Here is an 18,863-nt window from a genome sequence, read left to right on the forward strand (position 1 = left end):
CCAATATTGTTGTCCGGGTGAACTTTAACTCCTCCCATTGGATCTTTCCTGGTTACCGATCAACCTGAGTAGGATTTAAACCCAGTCCTCTTTGATTGGGAGATACCTGTTTTGACCACTCAGCCATCCTTCGTCTTCTTGAAGGGAGATTTCGGCCCCCAATGACATTTTTAATTGAGAACCTGTCTCAGTAAACTATAATATAAAAATTTTCTTAGTAACCGATTGATCTGACTGGGATTTGAACCCAGTCCCTTTTGATTGGGAGCCAGCTGTTTAACCATTTTCGGGAGCGGCACTGAATTTCGGGAGTCTCCCGGCAAAATTGTGAGGGTTGGCAAGTATGCGGTGTTACAGAGGCACCGCCGCTGAATAATACCAGCGGGCCAGCTCTAATCTTAATTTGATATTACCTCAAGGGCCAAATGAAATTACACGGCGGGCAAAATTTGGCCCACGGGCCAAAGTTTGACACCCATGTTGTAGGCAGTAAAAAGGATCATTGATCCAAGACACAACTTACGTTTAACTAAAATTGTGAGACTTGGGATGCGCCGGACAAGAACACAGCGTAAGGTAAAATATAAGTATTTATTAAACTAATAAAACAGGCTAGAACAAAAATACTGGTACTAGGCAGAAAAGGCAAACAAATGGCGCTAGCATGGGAGCTAGGGAAACAAACAGACACACCAACACTTGGCACAAAGTCACGAAAAGGGAAAACAAAACAATTAGCATGAGAGCTGGAAATAAACAAAAACCCAGCACGAGAGCTAGCGAGTACAAACATGGAAAGCAAGTCGTCATCTGTTGCGTGAAAGCAAATTAGGATCCGAGAATGAATGAACAGAACGGGCTGGCTCATATAAGGATGGTGATTAGCAAAACAGGTGTGCATCTGGAAACCACGGCAGGTGAAAACAATACGTTGCTATGGAAACAGACTAAAACAGGAACTAAGGACGTCAAACAACAGAATATGATACAAAAATGGAACAAAACACGAATATGGAATGATCCGGGCATTGGATCATAACAAAAATGTTCTTTTCGTTGTGCCCGACAAAAGAAAAGTAGTGATACTATCTCCATGTTAAGAAACTCGGCTTTGGCTCCGCATGATGTCTTGTTTGTAAACACACACACACACACACACACACACACAGCGCGCCACTTCTCTTCCTCGTGACACAGGAAGAATCCAATAAAAAAATTACATAAAATAATGCAGTAACGCATCATGTAGTAACGGTAACTGAGTTACTGAATATAATAAAATAACGCCTTAGACAACTCGTTACCGCCGAAAATAACGGCGTTACAGTAACGCGTTGCAAACTAACACCACTAACGACCACAATATCATAAACTGTGTATGAGGTGCAAATGTTTGTAGAGTTTTGTAAACCATTGTGTGTAATTTTCAAAAAAAAAAAATTCTCCCTCTTTATTCCGTAGGACACGACGTCCACAGTTCCCAAAAACAATTTGAAATGTGGACTCGTCAGACCACAGAATACTTTTACACTTTGCATCAGTCCATCCTAGATGAACTCGGGGCCCAGTGAAGCCGGCGGTGTTTCTGGGTGTTGTTGATAAACGGCTTTGGCTTTCCATAGTAGAGTTTTAACTTGCACTTACAGATGTAGCGACAAACTGTGGTAACTGACAGTGGTTTTCTGAAGTGTTGCGGAGCCCGTGTGGTGATATCCTTTACACACTGATGTCACTTTTTGACGTGCAGTGATTTCTCCATATTCACTGAACCTTTTGATGATATGACGGACCGTAGATGGTGAAATCCCGAAATTCTTTGCAATAGCTCGTTGGGAAATGTTATTTTTTAATCTGTTCGACAATTTGCATTTGTTCACAAAGTGGTGACCCTCGCCCCATCCTTGTTTGTGAATGACTGAGCATTTCCTGAAAGCTGATTTTATACCCAATTATGGCACCCACCTGTTCCCAATTAGCCTGCACATCTGTGGGATGTTCCATATAAGTCAGGGGTAGGGAACCTATGGCTCGGGAGCCAGATGTGGCTCTTTTGATGACTGCATCTGGCTGTCAGGTAAATTTGAGCTGACTCTGCTTAACACGATAAATAATGAATAATTCCACTTGTAATCAGTGTTAAAAATGATGTTCAAAATATAAAACATCCTCGTGCATTTTTAATCCATCCATCCGTTTTCTACCGCACCTGTTCAAGAAGCTGCGTTGATGGTAAGAAGTTATTTATTTATTATTGGTTAGTGTGGGGCTTGCCCTCCTGGGGGTTCTTCAGACCACCAAGAACCGACAGGAGAGCCTGTTTCAGGGTTACAGTATTGTTTCATTTTTTAATAAGTCTCTCAGTTGCTTTCCAGCAATTGTCTTTTTGTATTTCGTTCTGGCTCGCGCTCTGGCTCCTGCACCAACCCCGTCTCTCCTCCTGGCTGCTGCTTATAACATATCGACAGGTGATTAGGTAACTAGGCCCAGGTGGGCCGTCTACGCACCTGTCGCTGATTTCGAGGCCAGCCCAGGCAACACCCCGCCTCGCTGCAGGCCCGCAGGCCACGCCCCCTCCGCAGGCCACGCCCCCTCCGCAGTTAGCTTCAAAATAACAATGTTATTACAAAGAATAAGAGACCTATTCTACTCTAAAAATGTTAGTCTTACTTAAAAATGCACGCGTTTAGTTGTGTTCAGGGTTAAAAAAATATTTTACGGCTCTTACGGAAATACATTTTAAAATATTTGGCTTCTTGGCTCTCTCAGCCAAAAAGGTTCCCGACCCCTGATATAAGTGTTTGATGAGCATTCTTCAACTTTCTCAGCTTTTTTTTGCCACTTGTGCCTGCTTTTTTGAAACATGTTTCAGGCATCCAAGTCCAAGTGAGCTAATATCTGCAAAAAATAACAACGTTTTCCAGTTCGAACGTTAAGTAGTGAAGTGAAGTGAATTATATTTATATAGCGCTTTTTCTCTAGTGACTCAAAGCGCTTTACATAGTGAAACCCAATATCTAAGTTACATTCAAACCAGTGTGGGTGGCACTGGGAGCAAGTGGGTAAAGTGTCTTGCCCAAGGACACAACAGCAATGACTAGGATGGCGGAAGCGGGAATCGAACCTGCAACCCTCAAGTTGCTGGCACGGCCGCTCTACCAACCGAGCTAAACCGGTTGGTTATCTTGTGTTTGCAGTCCATTCCATTGAATATAGGTTGAAAAGGATTTGCAAATCATTGTATTTTGTTTTTATTTACGATTTAAACAACGAGCCAACTTCACTGGTTTGGGGTTTTGTACATAAGTGTCCTTTAAAACTGACCTTGAAAGAACATCGCAAAATACTTTGATGTCTAATGGATCCAAACTGTTGGTTGGAAAATGACCACATTTCTCAAAAAGTATGTCGCTTCAACGTTTTATTTGAGTTTCTCGACGTCAGGACCTAATTCAACAAGTTCTCAATGTTGTTTTAAAAAACGGAAATGCTGATTATCGGTCCTGCTAGACACCGACCTCTATTTAATAATACAACTTTAGCATTTGACAACCAAATAATAAAACAAGGTGACTCTGTAAAAAATCTGGGTATTATCTTCGACCCAACTCTCTCCTTTGAGTCACACAAAACGGCCTTCTTTCATCTCCGTAATATCGCTAAAATTTGCTCCATTTTGTCCACTAAAGACGCTGAGATCATTATCCATGCGTTTGTTACGTCTCGCCTCGATTACTGTAACGTATTATTTTCGGGTCTCCCCATGTCTAGCATTAAAAGATTACAGTTGGTACAAAATGCGGCTGCTAGACTTTTGAAAAGAACAAGAAAGTTTGATCACATTACGCCTGTACTGGCTCACCTGCACTGGCTTCCTGTGCACTTAAGATGTGACTTTAAGGTTTTACTACTTACGTATAAAATACTACACGGTCTAGCTCCAGCCTATCTTGCCGATTGTATTGTACCATATGTCCCGGCAAGAAATCTGCGTTCAAAAGACTCCGGCTTATTAGTGATTCCTAGAGCCCAAAAAAAGTCTGCGGGCTATAGAGCGTTTTCCGTTCGGGCTCCAGTACTCTGGAATGCCCTCCCGGTAACAGTTCGAGATGCTACCTCAGTAGAAGCATTTAAGTCTCACCTTAAAACTCATCTGTATACTCTAGCCTTTAAATAGACCTCCTTTTTAGACCAGTTGATCTGCCGCTTCTTTTCTTTCTCCTATGTCCCGCCCTCCCTTGTGGAGGGGGTCCGGTCCGATGACCATTGATGAAGTACTGGCTGTCCAGAGTCGAGACCCAGGATGGACCGCTCGTCAGGACCCAGAATGGACCGCTCGCCTGTATCGGTTGGGGACATCTCTACGCTGCTGATCCGCTTGAGATGGTTTCCTGTGGACGGGACTCTCGCTGCTGTCTTGGATCCGCTTGAACTGAACTCTCGCGGCTGTGTTGGAGCCACTATGGATTGAACTTTCACAGTATCATGTTAGACCCGCTCGACATCCATTGCTTTCGGTCCCCTAGAGGGGGAGGGGGGGGGTTGCCCACATCTGAGGTCCTCTCCAAGGTTTCTCATAGTCAGCATTGTCACTGGCGTCCCACTGGATGTGAATTCTCCCTGCCCACTGGGTGTGAGTTTTCCTTGCCCTTTTGTGGGTTCTTCCGAGGATGTTGTAGTCGTAATGATTTGTGCAGTCCTTTGAGACATTTGTGATTTGGGGCTATATAAATAAACATTGATTGATTGATTGATTGACTTGTGGCTGTTGGGTTGCGTCTGGTGTGTAAAAATATGTTGTGTGAACATTTAAATTTTAGCGTGTAAACAACTTTAATGAAATGGGGTACACAATACCACAGTACCATATACGTTGTCCCGGTACCAACATTTTGGTCCCGGTACCAAAATGTATTTCAATACTTTTCAAAACAAAGGTCACAATTTTTTTTTTTTTTTTTAGCGTAATTTACCCCAAAAATCTGATGATGTTGTTTTTTAATGCAATCAAAGAACAATTTTGGCATTAAAAACGTAGCGTACATACAATATACATTTTATTTTAGTAGTAAATAAGCCAATGGGTACTACAAACCCCGTTTCCATATGAGTTGGGAAATTGTGTTGGATGTAAATATAAACAAAATACAATAATTAGCAAATCATTTTCAAACCATATTCAGTTAAATATGCTACAAAGACAACATATTTGATGTTCAAACTGATAAACATTTTTTTTTTGCAAATAATCATTAACTTTAGAATTTGATGCCAGCAAGAAGTGACAAAGAAGTTGGGAAAGGTGGCAATAAATACTGATAAAGTTGAAGAATGCTCATTAAACACTTATTTGGAACCTCCCACAGGTGTGCAGGCTAATTGGGAACAAGTGGGTGCCATGATTGGGTATAAAAACAGCTTCCATTAAATGCTAAGCAATTCAAAAACAAGGATGGGGCGAGGGTCACCACTTTGTAAGCAAATTGTCGAACAGTTTTAGAACAACATTTCTCAACGAGCTATTACAAGGAATTTAGGGATTTTACCATCTACGGTCCGTAAAATCATCAAAAAGTTTAGAGAATCTGGAGAAATCACTGCACGTAAGCGATGATATTACGGACTTTTGATCCCTCAGGCGGTACTCAATCAAAAACCGAACAAAATCAGTGTGTAAAGGATATCACCATATGGGCTCAGGAACACTTCATAAAACCACTGTCAGTAACTACAGTTGGTCGCTACATCTGTAAGTGCAAGTTAAAACTCTACTATGCATACCAAACCCATTTATCAACAATATGCTGAAATGCCGCCGGCTTAGCTGGGCCCGAGCTCATCTAAGATGGACTGATGCAAAGTGGAAAGGTGTTCTGTGGTCTGACGAGTCCACATTTCAAATAATATTTGGAAACAGGGGACGTGGTGTCCTCCGGAACAAAGAGGAAGATAACCATTCGGATTGTTATAGGCGCAAAGTTCAAAAGCCAGCATCTGTGATGTTATGGGGGTGTATTAGTGCCCAAGGCATGGGTAACTTACACATCTGTGAACATATGTTGTCATCCAAGCAACATTATCATGGACGCCCCTGCTTATTTCAGCAAGACAAGTGTTACAACAGCATGGTTTCGTAAAAAAAAGAGAGCGGGTACTTTCCTGGCCCACCTGCAGTCCAGACCTGTCTCCCATCGAAAATGTGCGGCGCATTACGAAGCGTAAAATACGACAGTGGAGACCCCGGACTGTTGAACGACTGAAGCTCTACATAAAACAAGAACGGAATTCCACTTTCAAAGCTTCAACAATTAGTTCCCTCAGTTCCCAAACATTTATTGAGTGTTGTTAGAAGAAAAGGTGATGTAACACAGTGGTGAACATGCCCTTTCCCAACTACTTTGGCACGTGTTGCAGCCATGGAATTCTAAGTTAATTATTATTTGCAAAAAAACTATTAAGTTTATGAGTTTGAACATGAAATATCTTGTCTTTGTAGTGCATCATTGTATTCCATTTATATTTACATCTAACACAATTTCCCAACTCATATGGAAACAGGGTTTGTAAATCATGTCCTGGTCCATTGCCCGGATCATGTTTTTCTTTAGTTAAAGACTCTTTTGGTTATGTTTCAGCACCCCTGAGTTGTTTTTTTCTTGTTTGCCATGGGTGCTGATTATTTCCCACTTGCCTCTGATTAGTGTTCAGGATGTTCACCTGCTCCTGGGCACTAATTGGAGAGTAATGTATTCCTGTTTTTCGTGTCATGTTTGCTCCAATTCAACAAGTCAAGTGTGAATTCCTGTTTTTGGACTTTCCCATGCTACCGGCATGCTTTTCAGTTTTTGGACTGAATTATAGTAAATAAATCATAGTCTCACCTGCACAGTGCCTGCGAAGTTCCGTTTGCAACTCAGTATTCTTCTTCCAAACACGACAAGTTGAGTTTATACCAAAAAGTTCTATTTTGGTTTCATCTGACCACATGACATTCTCCCAATCCTCTGCTGTATCATCCATGTATCCATTTTGGTATAAACTCAACTCGTCGTGATTGGAGGAAGAAGAATACTGAGTTGCATCCCAAGAACACCACACCTACTGTGAAGCATGGGGGTGGAAACATCATGCTTTGGGGCTGGTTTTCTGCTAAGGGGACAGGACGATTGATCCGTGTTAAGGAAAGAATGAATCCATGTATCGTGAGATTTTGAGCCAAAACCTCCTTCCATCAGTGAGAGCTTTGAATGGTTGACCAAATACTTATAGTCCACCATAATTTAAAATTCCTACAATGTGAATTCCTGCATTTTTTTTGTCACATTCTGTCTCTCACAGTTGAAGTGTACCTATGATGAAAATTACAGACCTCTGTCATCATTTTAATTGGGAGAACTTGCACAATCGGTGGCTGACTAAATACTTGTTTGCCCCACTGTATGTTAACTTTATATATGATAAAGCATTGGACATTCTAGCCCTCTGGTGTCCGTTTGCCGTCACTTCCCTTGCAATTCATAACAAGACGAAGTGGCTTGGGAGAGGGAAGTTTGGGCATCCCTTCTTAGGCTGCTGACCCTGCGACCAGACCTCGGATAAGCGGTGGATTGATAGATGAATGGGTCAGGACAAAAAAATTTTTTTTAGCAATGACCTTCTCGTGCAGACTTGTTGACAGCTGAGTACACGTTGACTGAAATGACCCGCACAACCCCCTTTTTCTTTCTCCCCTGCCACCCCCCCCCCCCCCCCCCCCCCCCCCTCACTTTTCCCCCCTTCATAATGACGCATTGTTCAGAAGCAAGACTGCGGCCGAGGGAACAGCCAGACCTGCCTGGACTCTGGGACCGGCCAGGGAGTCCACCTCAAGCTACGAAGAAGGGAACTACAGCAAAAGAAGTTCCGAAGTCCGCAAACCCTCCAAGACCGAACTACGGAAATAAACCGGTAAGTTGTCGGCTATGACTGTCTTGTGCGTCGATACTAATTATGTCAAGTCGGCCGCTAATTAATTGGTCAAATTGCATCAAGAATAAATACCAATCATATTAAAAAAGAACATTCATTTAAATGTGTTCCCCCGCTCTTGGCTGATTTAATCAGGGGGAGGAATGTGTTTTCTCTCAGCAGGATTAAAACCTGACCTTCAGTCCATGTTTTTTTTGTTTTTTTTTTTTTTCTCTCGGAAAAGAGTAATTTTTTCAATCATGTAGAACGCTTAGTCTGTATAGCAATGTAAACAGAATACTTTTAAAAAATATATATAAAAAAGCACTACTTTGATTATGCGTACATGGAATGGTAATTGTTTTGGGTGAGGGTCGCAGTGGTTTGGAATTACACCGCATGTTTTACTTCTTTTAGGCAAAATTGTCATGAGAAACTTGACTCTCTCTTCCCCTTGACGTAGTCTTTGGACCAACCCTCACAAACAATTGTCACTTTCGCAGTAAACATTCCTCGGGTGTTCTCACCCAACCGCTAAATTGTCTCTTTGCCTCACCAATTACAACACGACGAGGATGTGACTAAGGGGAAAAAATGATCCTATTCATGAAATACCAAAACAATAACAATATAATAACCGGGCGGTATAGCTCGGTCGTGCCAGCAACTTGAGGGTTCCAGGTTCGATTCCTAGTCACTGCCGTTGTGTCCTTGGGCAAGAAACTATACCTACCTGCTCCCAGTGCCAGCCACACTGGTTTAAATGTAACTGAGATATTGGGTTTCACGATGTAAAAGTGTCTTGAGTCACTGGAGAAAATCAATCAATCAATCAACCAATGTTTTACTTATATAGCCCTAAATCACTAGTGTCTCAAAGGGCTGCACAAACCACTACGACATCCTCGGTAGGCCCACATAAGGGCAAAGGAAAACTCATACCCAGTGGGACATCGGTGACAATGATGACTAAGAACCTTGGAGAGGAGGAAAGCAATGGATGTCGAGCGGGTCCAACATGATACTGTCGAAAGTTCAATCCATAATGGATCCAACACAGTCGCGAGAGTCCAGTCCAAAGCGGATCCAACACAGCAGCGAGAGTCCCGTTCACAGCGGAGCCAGCAGGAAACCATCCCAAGCGGAGGCAGATCAGCAGCGCAGAGATGTCCCCAGCCGATACACAGGCGAGCAGTACATGGCCACCGGATCGGACCGGACTCCCTCCACAAAGGAGAGTGGGACATAGAAGAAAAAGAAAAGAAACGGCAGATCAACTGGTCTAAAAAGGGAGTCTGTTAAAAGGCTAGAGTATACAAATGAGTTTTAAGGTGAGACTTAAATGCTTCTACTGAGAAGCGCTATAGAAATACAATTCACGTCACTAATAATTGAATACTTTATTTGATCTCCCTGGAGAATAGCTGATCCGATTGAGACTAGTGCAGGCCTGGGCATTTTTTGACTTAAATATATATATATATGTGTTGTGTATTGTTTTCCTGTCTTTTCCGTATTGCTTTTGTGTTATTTTTTCCTCCATCCATTAGTTCCAACTAGCACACCTGCGACTACTCACTGCTCGGCTCTATTTAAGTTCCCCACCGTCAGCTGCTCCTCGCCGGTTAATGACTCCTGTGCTTTCCATGCCCGCATGCTCAACTCGCATCCTTCTCCTTTCTTATCACCATTCCTTACTTCTGGTGTTTTTTGTTCCCTAGTTCCCCAGTAAGCCGAGATAAGTTTTTGTTGAACCTGTTGCTGACCATCGAGAGTCCTCCTTCAGTTTAGTCCTCTTCCAGGTGTGCGCTTTTGCCCCATCGCCTTGAGCTATCCTTTTGAACTTATTAAAGACAATCTTCTTTTGTGATTCAACTCCGCCTCCCGTCTCTGCATCTCGGGATCCGATCCTTACTCAAGACCCAACTTATACTGTATATATATGTATGTGTGGGGGAAATCACAAGACTACTTCATCTCTACAGAACTGTTTCATGAGGGGTTCCCCTCAATCATCAGAAGACATATATATATTATATATATATATATATAGCGAGAAGGCTCTGCCATCCCGAGAGGAGCTCAAAGTAAAGCCGCTGGTCCTCCACATCGAGAGAAGCCAGATGAGGTGGTTCGGGCATCTGGTCAGGGAGGTGTTAAGGGCATGTCCAACCTGTAGGAGGCCACGGGGAAGACTAAGTCTCCCCGCTGGCCTGGGAACGCCTCGGGATCCCCCGGGAAGAGCTGGACGAGTGGCTGGGGAGAGGGAATTCTGGTCCTCCCTGCTTAGGCTGTTGCCCCGCCGACCCGACCTCGATAAGCGGAAGAGATGGATAGATGTGTATATATATATATATATCTATATGGATCTAACATAATAGTGTGAGAGTCCAGTCCATAATTGATCTAACATAATATTGTAAAAGTCAAGTCCATAGTGGATCTAACATAATATTGTGAGAGTCCAGTCCATAGTGGATTTAACATAACAGTGCGAGTCCAGTCCATAGTGGATCTACCATAATATTGTGAGAGTCCGGTACATAGTGGATCCAACATAATAGTGAGACTCCAGTCCATAGTGGATCTATGATAATAGTGAGAGAGTCCAGTCCATAGTGGATCTTACATGATAGTGAGAGAGTCCAGTCCATAGTGGATCTAACATAATATTGTGAGAGTCCAGTCCATAGTGGATTTAATATAATAGTGCGAGTCCAGTCCATAGTGGATCTAACATAATAGTGAGAGTACAGTCCATAGTGGATCTAACATAATAGTGAGAGTCCAGTCCATAGTGGATCTAACATAATAGTGAGAAAGTCCACTCCATAGGGGATTTAACATAATAGTGAGAGAGTCCAGTCCATAGTGGATCTAACATAAGTCCATAGTGGACTTAACATAATAGTGTGATCGCCTAGTCCATAGTGGATCTTACATAATAGTGAGAGTCCAGTCCATAGTGGATCCAACATAATCGTGAGAGGTCCAGTCCATAGTGGATCTAACATAATAGTGAGAGAGTCCAGTCAATAGTGGATCTAACATAATAGTGTGAGAGTCTAGTCCATAGTGGATCCAACATAATAGGGAAAGTCCAGTCCATAGTGTATCTAACATAATAGGGAGAGTCCAGTCCATAATTGATCTAACATAAAAGTGAGAGTCCAGTCCATAGTGGATCTAACATAATAGTGAGAGTCCAGTCCATAGTGGATCCAACATAATAGTGAGAGTCCAGTCCATTGTGGATCCAACATAATAGTGAGAGTCCAGTCCATAGTGGATCCAACATAATAGTGAGAGTCCAGTCCATAGTGGATCAAACATAATAGTGAGAGTCCAGTCCATAGTGGGGCCAGCAGGAGACCACCCCGAGCGAAGACGGCTCAGCAGTGCAGGGATGTCCCCGAACGATGCACAGGCGAGTGGTCCACCCTGGGTCCCGACTCTGGACAGCCAGGACTTCATCCCTGTTAACCGGACCTCTGCCCCCCCTTTCTCCACAAGGAAGAGGGGGGCAGAGCGGAAAAGAAAAGAACCGGCAGATCAACTGGTCTAAAAAGGGGGTCAATTTAAAGGCTAGAGTATACAAATGAGTTTTAAGATGACTCTTGCCTGCATGTAGTTACCTGACTCTGCATCCTGGGGTCAGGCCAATAACACCAAGCTGCACTGTGACAGTCTGGAACATATGGATTGAATTTTCTCGTTCCTTTTACTAACGAGACCCGAAGTGCCGTTGTACTCTGCTAAAAAAAAAAAAGTCAGGCGCCCGTGGCCATCACCAAATTCTCAATTTTATCTCGCCAACACTCGGACCGGCTGCGGTAATAACAGTCTCAAGAACTGAGCCTCTTTCTATTGCGTGCAGGTGACTCCCATGTTTGAGCCGAGGGCATCTTTGCCATCTTGGACGATGGCCGTCGCCTTAGCCTTGCTTGTCTCGGGACCCTGCCCTGGGTCCACAAGGCCACTACGTGATCCCCACGACGATGATGGTTTTGACCTGGAGAACTACGACCTGAACACCGTGACGGACTTGGAGACCCTGGGAGCCAACGGTTACGAAGATAATTATGATTATGAGGACTTGGACCAAGAGGTAAGTATGAGGAATATGAAGAAGTCAGCGGGGGTTTTACAAACCCCGTTTCCATATGAGTTGGGAAATTGTGTTCGATGTAAATATAAACGGAATACAATAATTTGCAAATCATTTTCAACACATATTCAGTTAAATATGCTACAAAGACAACATATTTGATGTTCAAACTGCTAAACATTTTTTTTTGTAGCAAATAATCATTAACTTTAGAATTTGATGCCAGCAACAAGTGACAAAGAAGTCCGGAAAGGTGGCAATAAATACTGATAAAGATGAGGAATGCTCATCAAACACTTATTTGGAACATCCCACAGGTGTGCAGGCCATGGGAGACAGGTCTGGACTACAGGCAGGCCAGTCTAGTACCCCCACTCTTTTACTATGAAGCCATGCTGTTGTAACACGTGGCTTTGTCATTGTCTTGTTGAAATAAGCAGGGGCGTCCATGATAACGTTGCCTGGATGACAACATATGTTGCTCCAAAACCTGTATGGACCTTTCAGCATTAATGGTGCCTTCACAGATGTGTAAGTTACCCATGCCTTGGGTACTAATGCACCTCCATACCATCACAGATGCTGGCCTTTCAACTTTGCGCCTACAACAATCCAGATGGTTCTTTTCCTCTGTGTTCAGGAGGACACAGTTTCCAAAAACAATTCGAAATGTGGACTTGTCAGACCACCGAACACTTTTCCACTTTGCATCAGTCCATCTTGGATGATCTCGGGCCCAGAGAAGCCGGCAGCATTTCTGGATGTTGTTGATAAATGGCTTTCGCTTTGCATAGTAGAGCTTTAACTTGCATTTACAGATGTAGCGTCCTGTCACGTTCGGAGGTGTCAACTCAAGATGCATGGGACCAGACAAGCAAGTTAGCAGGTAAGAGCCGGATTTAATACATATAAAATGACAGAAGAACACTGATGCAAAGACAAAAGAAAGCGCGTGTAATGCACGGGGAGCGAGGCTAACATTAGCACTGAGGTAAAGTCCAAAAAGGCACGCGTCGAGCGCCCAGAAGCTAAGACGGAACATAGCAGCCAAAAACGGACCAGATCGAACGTGAGTGTTTTGCAAAAAGCAAGTGAAGAACTCAGACCGAACAAAGGGAGGAGGCAGGTATAAATACAAAAACGGTAATCAAAAACAGGTGTGCGCCGGGCGTCAGTGCAGGTGGAACAAATGAAGTCGCTATGGTGATGAATACAAACAAGGAAGTGCTCAAATACCGGGAACGTCAGAGTCCAAAACGTGATCGAAACATACACAAAAGCAAACAACAAACGGTCCATGTATTGGATCGTAACACGACCAACTGTATTTAGTGAAGGTGGTTTTTCTGAAGTGTTCCTGAGCCCATGTGGTGATATCCTTTAGAGATTGATGTCGGTTTTTGAGGGATCGAAGGTCACTGGTCATTCAACGTTGGTTTCCGGCCATGCCGCTTACGTGGAGTGATTTCTCCAGATTCTCTGAACCTTTTGATGATGTTATAGAGCGTAGATGTTGAAATTGCACTTTGAGAAACGTTGTTCTTAAACTGTTTGACTATTTGCTCACGCAGTTGTGGACAAAGGGGTGTACCTCGCCCCATCCTTTCTTGTGAAAGACTGAGCATTTTTTGGGGAAGCTGTTTTCATACCCAATCATGGCACCCACCTGTTCCCAATTAGCCTGCACACCTGTGGCATGTTCCAAATAAGTGTTTGATGAGCATTCCTCAACTTTATCAGTATTTATTGCCACCTTTCCCAACTTCTTTGTCACGTGTTGCTGGCATCAAATTCTAAAGTTAATGATTATTTTCTACAAAAAAAAATGTTTATCAGTTTGAACATCAAATATGTTGTCTTTGTAGCATATTCAACTGAATATGGGTTGAAAATGATTTGCAAATCATTGTATTCTGTTTATATTTACAGGTGCTGGTGAAATTATTAGAATATCATGAAAAAGTTGATTTATTTCATTAATTCCATTTAAAAAGTCAAACTTGTAGAATGTATACATTCATTCCAAACAGACTGATACATTTCAAGTGTTTTTTGCCAAAAAGGAGATGATTATAGCTGACAACCAATGAAAACCCTAAATTCAACATCTCAGAAAATTAGAATATGGTGAAAAGGTCAGATATTGAAGACACCTGGTGCCACACTCTAATTAGCTAACTAACTCAAAACACCTGGAAAAGCCTTTAAATGGTCTCTCGTTTTGATTCTCATTGACACACAATCATGGGGAAGACTGCTGACTTGGCAACTGTCCAAAAGATGACCATTGATACTTTAAAGAAGGAGGGCAAGACACAAAAGGTCATTGCCAAAGAGGTTGGATGTTCCCAGAGCTCTGTGTCCAAGCACATTAATAGAGAGGCGAAGGGAAGACAAAGATGTGGTAGAAAAAAGTGTACAAGCAAGAGGGATAACAGCGCCCTGGATAGGATTGTCAAACAAAACTGATTCAAAAATGTGGGGGGGATCCACAAAGAGTGGACTGCAGCTGGAGTCAGTGCTTCAAGAACCACCACTCACCGACGTATGCAAGATATGGGCTTCAGCTGTCGCATTCCTTGTGTAAAGCCACTCTTGAATAAGAGACAACGTCAAAAGCGTCTCGCCTGGGCTCAAGACAAAAAGGACTGGACTGCTGCTGAGTGGTCCAAAGTTATGTTTTCAGATGAAACTGAATTTTGTATCTCCTTTGGAAATCAAGGTCCCAGAGTCTGGAGGAAGACAGGAGAGGCACAGAATCCACGTTCCCTGAAGTCCAGTGTCAAATTTCCACAATCGGTAATGGTCTGGGGTGCCATGTCATCTGCTGGTGTTGGTCCACTGTGTTTCCTCAGGTCTAGGGTCATAGCAGCAGTCTACCAGGAAGTTTTAGAACACTTTATGCTGCCTGCCGCGGACCAATTTTATGGAGGTGAAGATTTCATTTTCCAACATGACTTGGCACCTGCACACAGTGCCAAATCTACCAGGACCTGGTTTAAGGACCATGGTATCCCTGTTCTTGATTGGCCTGCAAACTCACCTGACCTTAACCCCAGAGAAAACCTATGGGGTATTGTGAAGCGGAAGATGCGAGATGCCAGACCCAATAATGCTGAAGAGCTGAAGGCCACTATCAAAGCAACCTGGGCTCTCATAACACCTGAGGAGTGCAACAGACTGGTGGACTCCATGCCACGCCGTATCGCTGCAGCAATTCAGGCAAAAGGAGCTGCAACTAAGTATTGATTGCCGTACATGCTGAAACTTTCCATGTTCATACTTTTCAGTTGGCCCACATTTATAAAAAATATTTTTTGGTACTAGTCGTAACTAATATTCTAATTTTCTGAGATACTGAATTTGGGATTTTCAGTAATTGTCAGTACTAATCATCAACATTTAAAGAAATAAACATTTTAAATATATCACTATGTGTGTAATGAATTGATATAATATGTAAGTTTCACGTTCTGAATATAATTACTGAAATAAATCAACTTTTTCATGATATTCTAATAATATGAACAGCACCTGTACATCTAACACAATTTCCCAAATCATATGGAAACGGGGTTTGTAAAATACAAATAAGTATTTAATTCTGAAAAAGAGCATTTTTCAACTTCCATCCATCCGTCCACCTTGTTCTACTATTTGACCCTTTCTGGGTCGCAGGATTATTCAACTTACCAGATGTTGACGTCCCAGTTCTGGCCCGCTACATCATTGTATGTGGCCCGTGAAAACCTGGAAAAAAATGTGGTTCAGTAAAATACTAAATTCATTTGTTCTTTCAATTTTGACTGAAAAAATACTTTAATATTATGTGATAGTTGAACCTCCGATTCAGGAGGAACAGTGTGGTTTTCGTCCTGGTCGTGGAACTGTGGACCAGCTCTATACTCTCGGCAGGGTTCTTGAGGGTGCATGGGAGTTTGCCCAACCAGTCTACATGTGCTTTGTGGACTTGGAGAAGGCCTTTAACCATGTCTCTCGGGAAGTCCTGTGGGGAGTGCTCAGAGAGTATGGGGTATCGGACTGTCTTATTGTGGCGGTCCGCTCCCTGTACGATCAGTGTCAGAACTTGGTCCGCATTGCCGGCAGTAAGTCGGACACGTTTCCAGTGAGGGTTGGACTCCGCCAAGACTGTCCTTTGTCACCGATTCTGTTCATAACTTTTATGGACAGAATTTCTAGGCGCAGTCAAGGCGTTGAGGAGATCCGGTTTGGTGGCTGCAGGATTAGGTCTCTGCTTTTTGCAGATGATGCGGTCCTGATGGCTTCATCCGGCCGGGATCTTCAGCTCTCACTGGATCGGTTCCGAGCCGAGTGTGAGGCGACTGGGATGAGATTCAGCACCTCCAAGTCCATGGTTCTCGCCAGGAAAAGGGAGGAGAGCCATCTCCGAGTTGGGGAGGAGCCCCTCCCCCAAGTGGAGGAGTTCAAGTACCTCAGAGTCTTGTTCACGAGTGAAGGAAGAGTGGATTGTGAGATCGACAGGCCGATCAGGGCGGCGTCTTCAGTGATGCGGACGCTGTATCGATCAGTCGTGGTGAAGAAGGAGCTGAGCCGGAAGGCAAAGCTCTCAATTTACAGGTCGATCTACGTTCCCAACCTCACCTATGGTTATGAACTTTGGGTTATGACTGAAAGGACAAGATCACGGGTACAAGCGGCCGAAATGAGTTTCCTCCGCCAGGTGGCGGGGCTCTCCCTTAGAGATAGGGTGAGAAGCTCTGTCATCCGGGAGGAACTCAAAATAAACCTTCTGCTCCTCCACATGGGGAGGAGCCAGATGAGGTGGTTCGGGCATCCGGTCAGAATGCCACCGGAACGCCTCCTTAGGGAGATGTTTTGGGCACGTCCGACCGGTAGGAGGCCGCGGGGAAGACCCAGGACACATTGGGTAGACTTTGTCTCCCCGCTGGCCTGGGAACGTCTCGGGATCCCCTGGGAGGACTTGGACCAGGGGCGTCGCCAGAGATATTTCACTGGGGCACGTGCCCCACTGTTGATCTGCAGTGCCCCAGTAAACATTTCACCAATAAAAAAAAAAAACGCTTCAGAGTTTTAAGTCCACATAACATAGACAACAGCGCACATACTACTTAGTATGGTAATTGATTGCTACTGTATTCACTCCACCAATGAGCACATGGCTAATTAATATGGTAATTTATTCACGTGTGGATCGAGACTTCCGTTGAGAGAGAGGATGCAAATCACTGCGTGAGGTAGGTAACGTTAACCAACAACAATTTGTTAATTACATTATTTTGATTTTGATTTGACTCAAACTGTAACTCCTAGATGGATTTAAGAAAGTTATTCGCCCGCAGCAGAGAAGAAGCGAGGAATGAGAGACGTAAGTGAAGTCCTAGCTAGCTAGGCAACATCATTGTCTTAAGTTGATGCTAAGTTAGCTAACGTTATTCCTTGTATCAAGACAAACATGTTCATTTGCTGTACGAGCTGTCGGGGGAATTTCCATTGAACATGAAACATAATGTTGGTTATAGTCTGCTGGTTCTGCATCAATGATGATTTGGAGTAAGCATGTGTGAGTTGAGTGCTTCTCAAATAGTTTATCTTCAGGAAGAACATTTTTTTTCCATAGCATCAAGTCGTGAGCCAAATTTTTAAATCATTCAAGTTTATTTCACAGAAAAATAGCACAGTAGACTTGTCTTGTTAATCGGGGCGACTTTGACTAAAATAATGTTGTTTTGTCACCAGAAAAATGACTACAGCTAAAGCATCTGGTTTTGTTTCCAGAAAAAATAGTAAAATTTCTGTATTAGTTTTCAGAAATATGGCTGAAAATATCGGGTTTTGTTGCCCCATTTAGATTTTTTTAAAATATATTTCCATGTCTGTCCTGAGTCCTCCTCCAACTTGTTAGTCGCTTTGCCTTTTGCTAAAATACTCACTAATAGTCACTAGAAAAATGGCAAAAAATATCTGGTTTTGTTGCCACAATTTGATTTTTTTCTCCCTAAACTTTTTTTTTTCAAGCACACATCTGACTGCGACTCACTGAAAATGACACACAATCCACTTTTATGTCACGACCCAGCAGTTGGGAACCACTGGTCAACTGTAGAACAGTTACTGTAATATTTCCATGTCTGTCCAGAGTGATTGACCACTTTGCAAAAATGAAAACGAGACATTAGTTTTCTTCCCAGAAAATGATTCCCTGAACAGACACACAACAGTTGTTCATTTATTCTACTACTGTGGCTTTATTGTTTTGTGTATATTTTATAGTTTTGTGTATCTGAAATCGAATTCGCCACATTGCCAACAATGGAAATTAAATAATATAAAAGAACCCAGAGATGTAGGGGTGCTTTATTTTTTTGTTTTACTTTTGTAGATGTTAAATCTGCAGATGATTACTGCAATAAATATTTCAAAAAGATTCATCGCTCTTCCTTTTTGCTTTTACCAGTAGCAGTTTAGAAGTCTGGAGTAAAAAAAGTGCACAAGTAGGTCAAATGCATTAGTTAATTCCAGGTGGTTAATCAAAGATCCATACAACATCATCTGATATGATTCCATAGTTTAAAGCACTATTTATGTAATTTTTATGATAAATAAGTGCTAAAAATGTTTTTGCTTGCGCGCTTTGCACGCTCACATGAATTATTTGTGCCCCAGGTGTGCCCCAGTATTAGGTCTAGTGACGCCCCTGACTTGGACGAAGTGGCTGGGGAGAAGGGAAGTCTCCTCGAACAGTGTCTTTTCTGCCTTTGTGTCTCTCAGCAAGAAAGAGCAAGACAACAGTTAAGGTTGTGAGAGAATT

The 18,863-nt window shown here is 42.9% G+C and overlaps 1 protein-coding gene across 1 annotated transcript in view; it reads left to right on the top strand.

Moving 5' to 3' along the window:
- Positions 1–7,800: 7,800 nt before the first annotated feature.
- optc (opticin) overlaps positions 7,801–18,863 on the top strand; it is a 51,244-nt gene continuing 40,181 nt past the window's right edge. The window contains exons 1-2 of the mRNA XM_061922547.1: positions 7,801–7,944; positions 11,822–12,052. Coding sequence (XP_061778531.1) covers positions 11,831–12,052 — 222 coding nt within the window. The 5' untranslated portion in view covers positions 7,801–7,944; positions 11,822–11,830. The remainder of the gene's footprint in view (positions 7,945–11,821; positions 12,053–18,863) is intronic.

Source organism: Nerophis ophidion, linkage group LG16, assembly GCF_033978795.1.
Source record: "Nerophis ophidion isolate RoL-2023_Sa linkage group LG16, RoL_Noph_v1.0, whole genome shotgun sequence".
Taxonomy (NCBI): domain Eukaryota; kingdom Metazoa; phylum Chordata; class Actinopteri; order Syngnathiformes; family Syngnathidae; genus Nerophis; species Nerophis ophidion.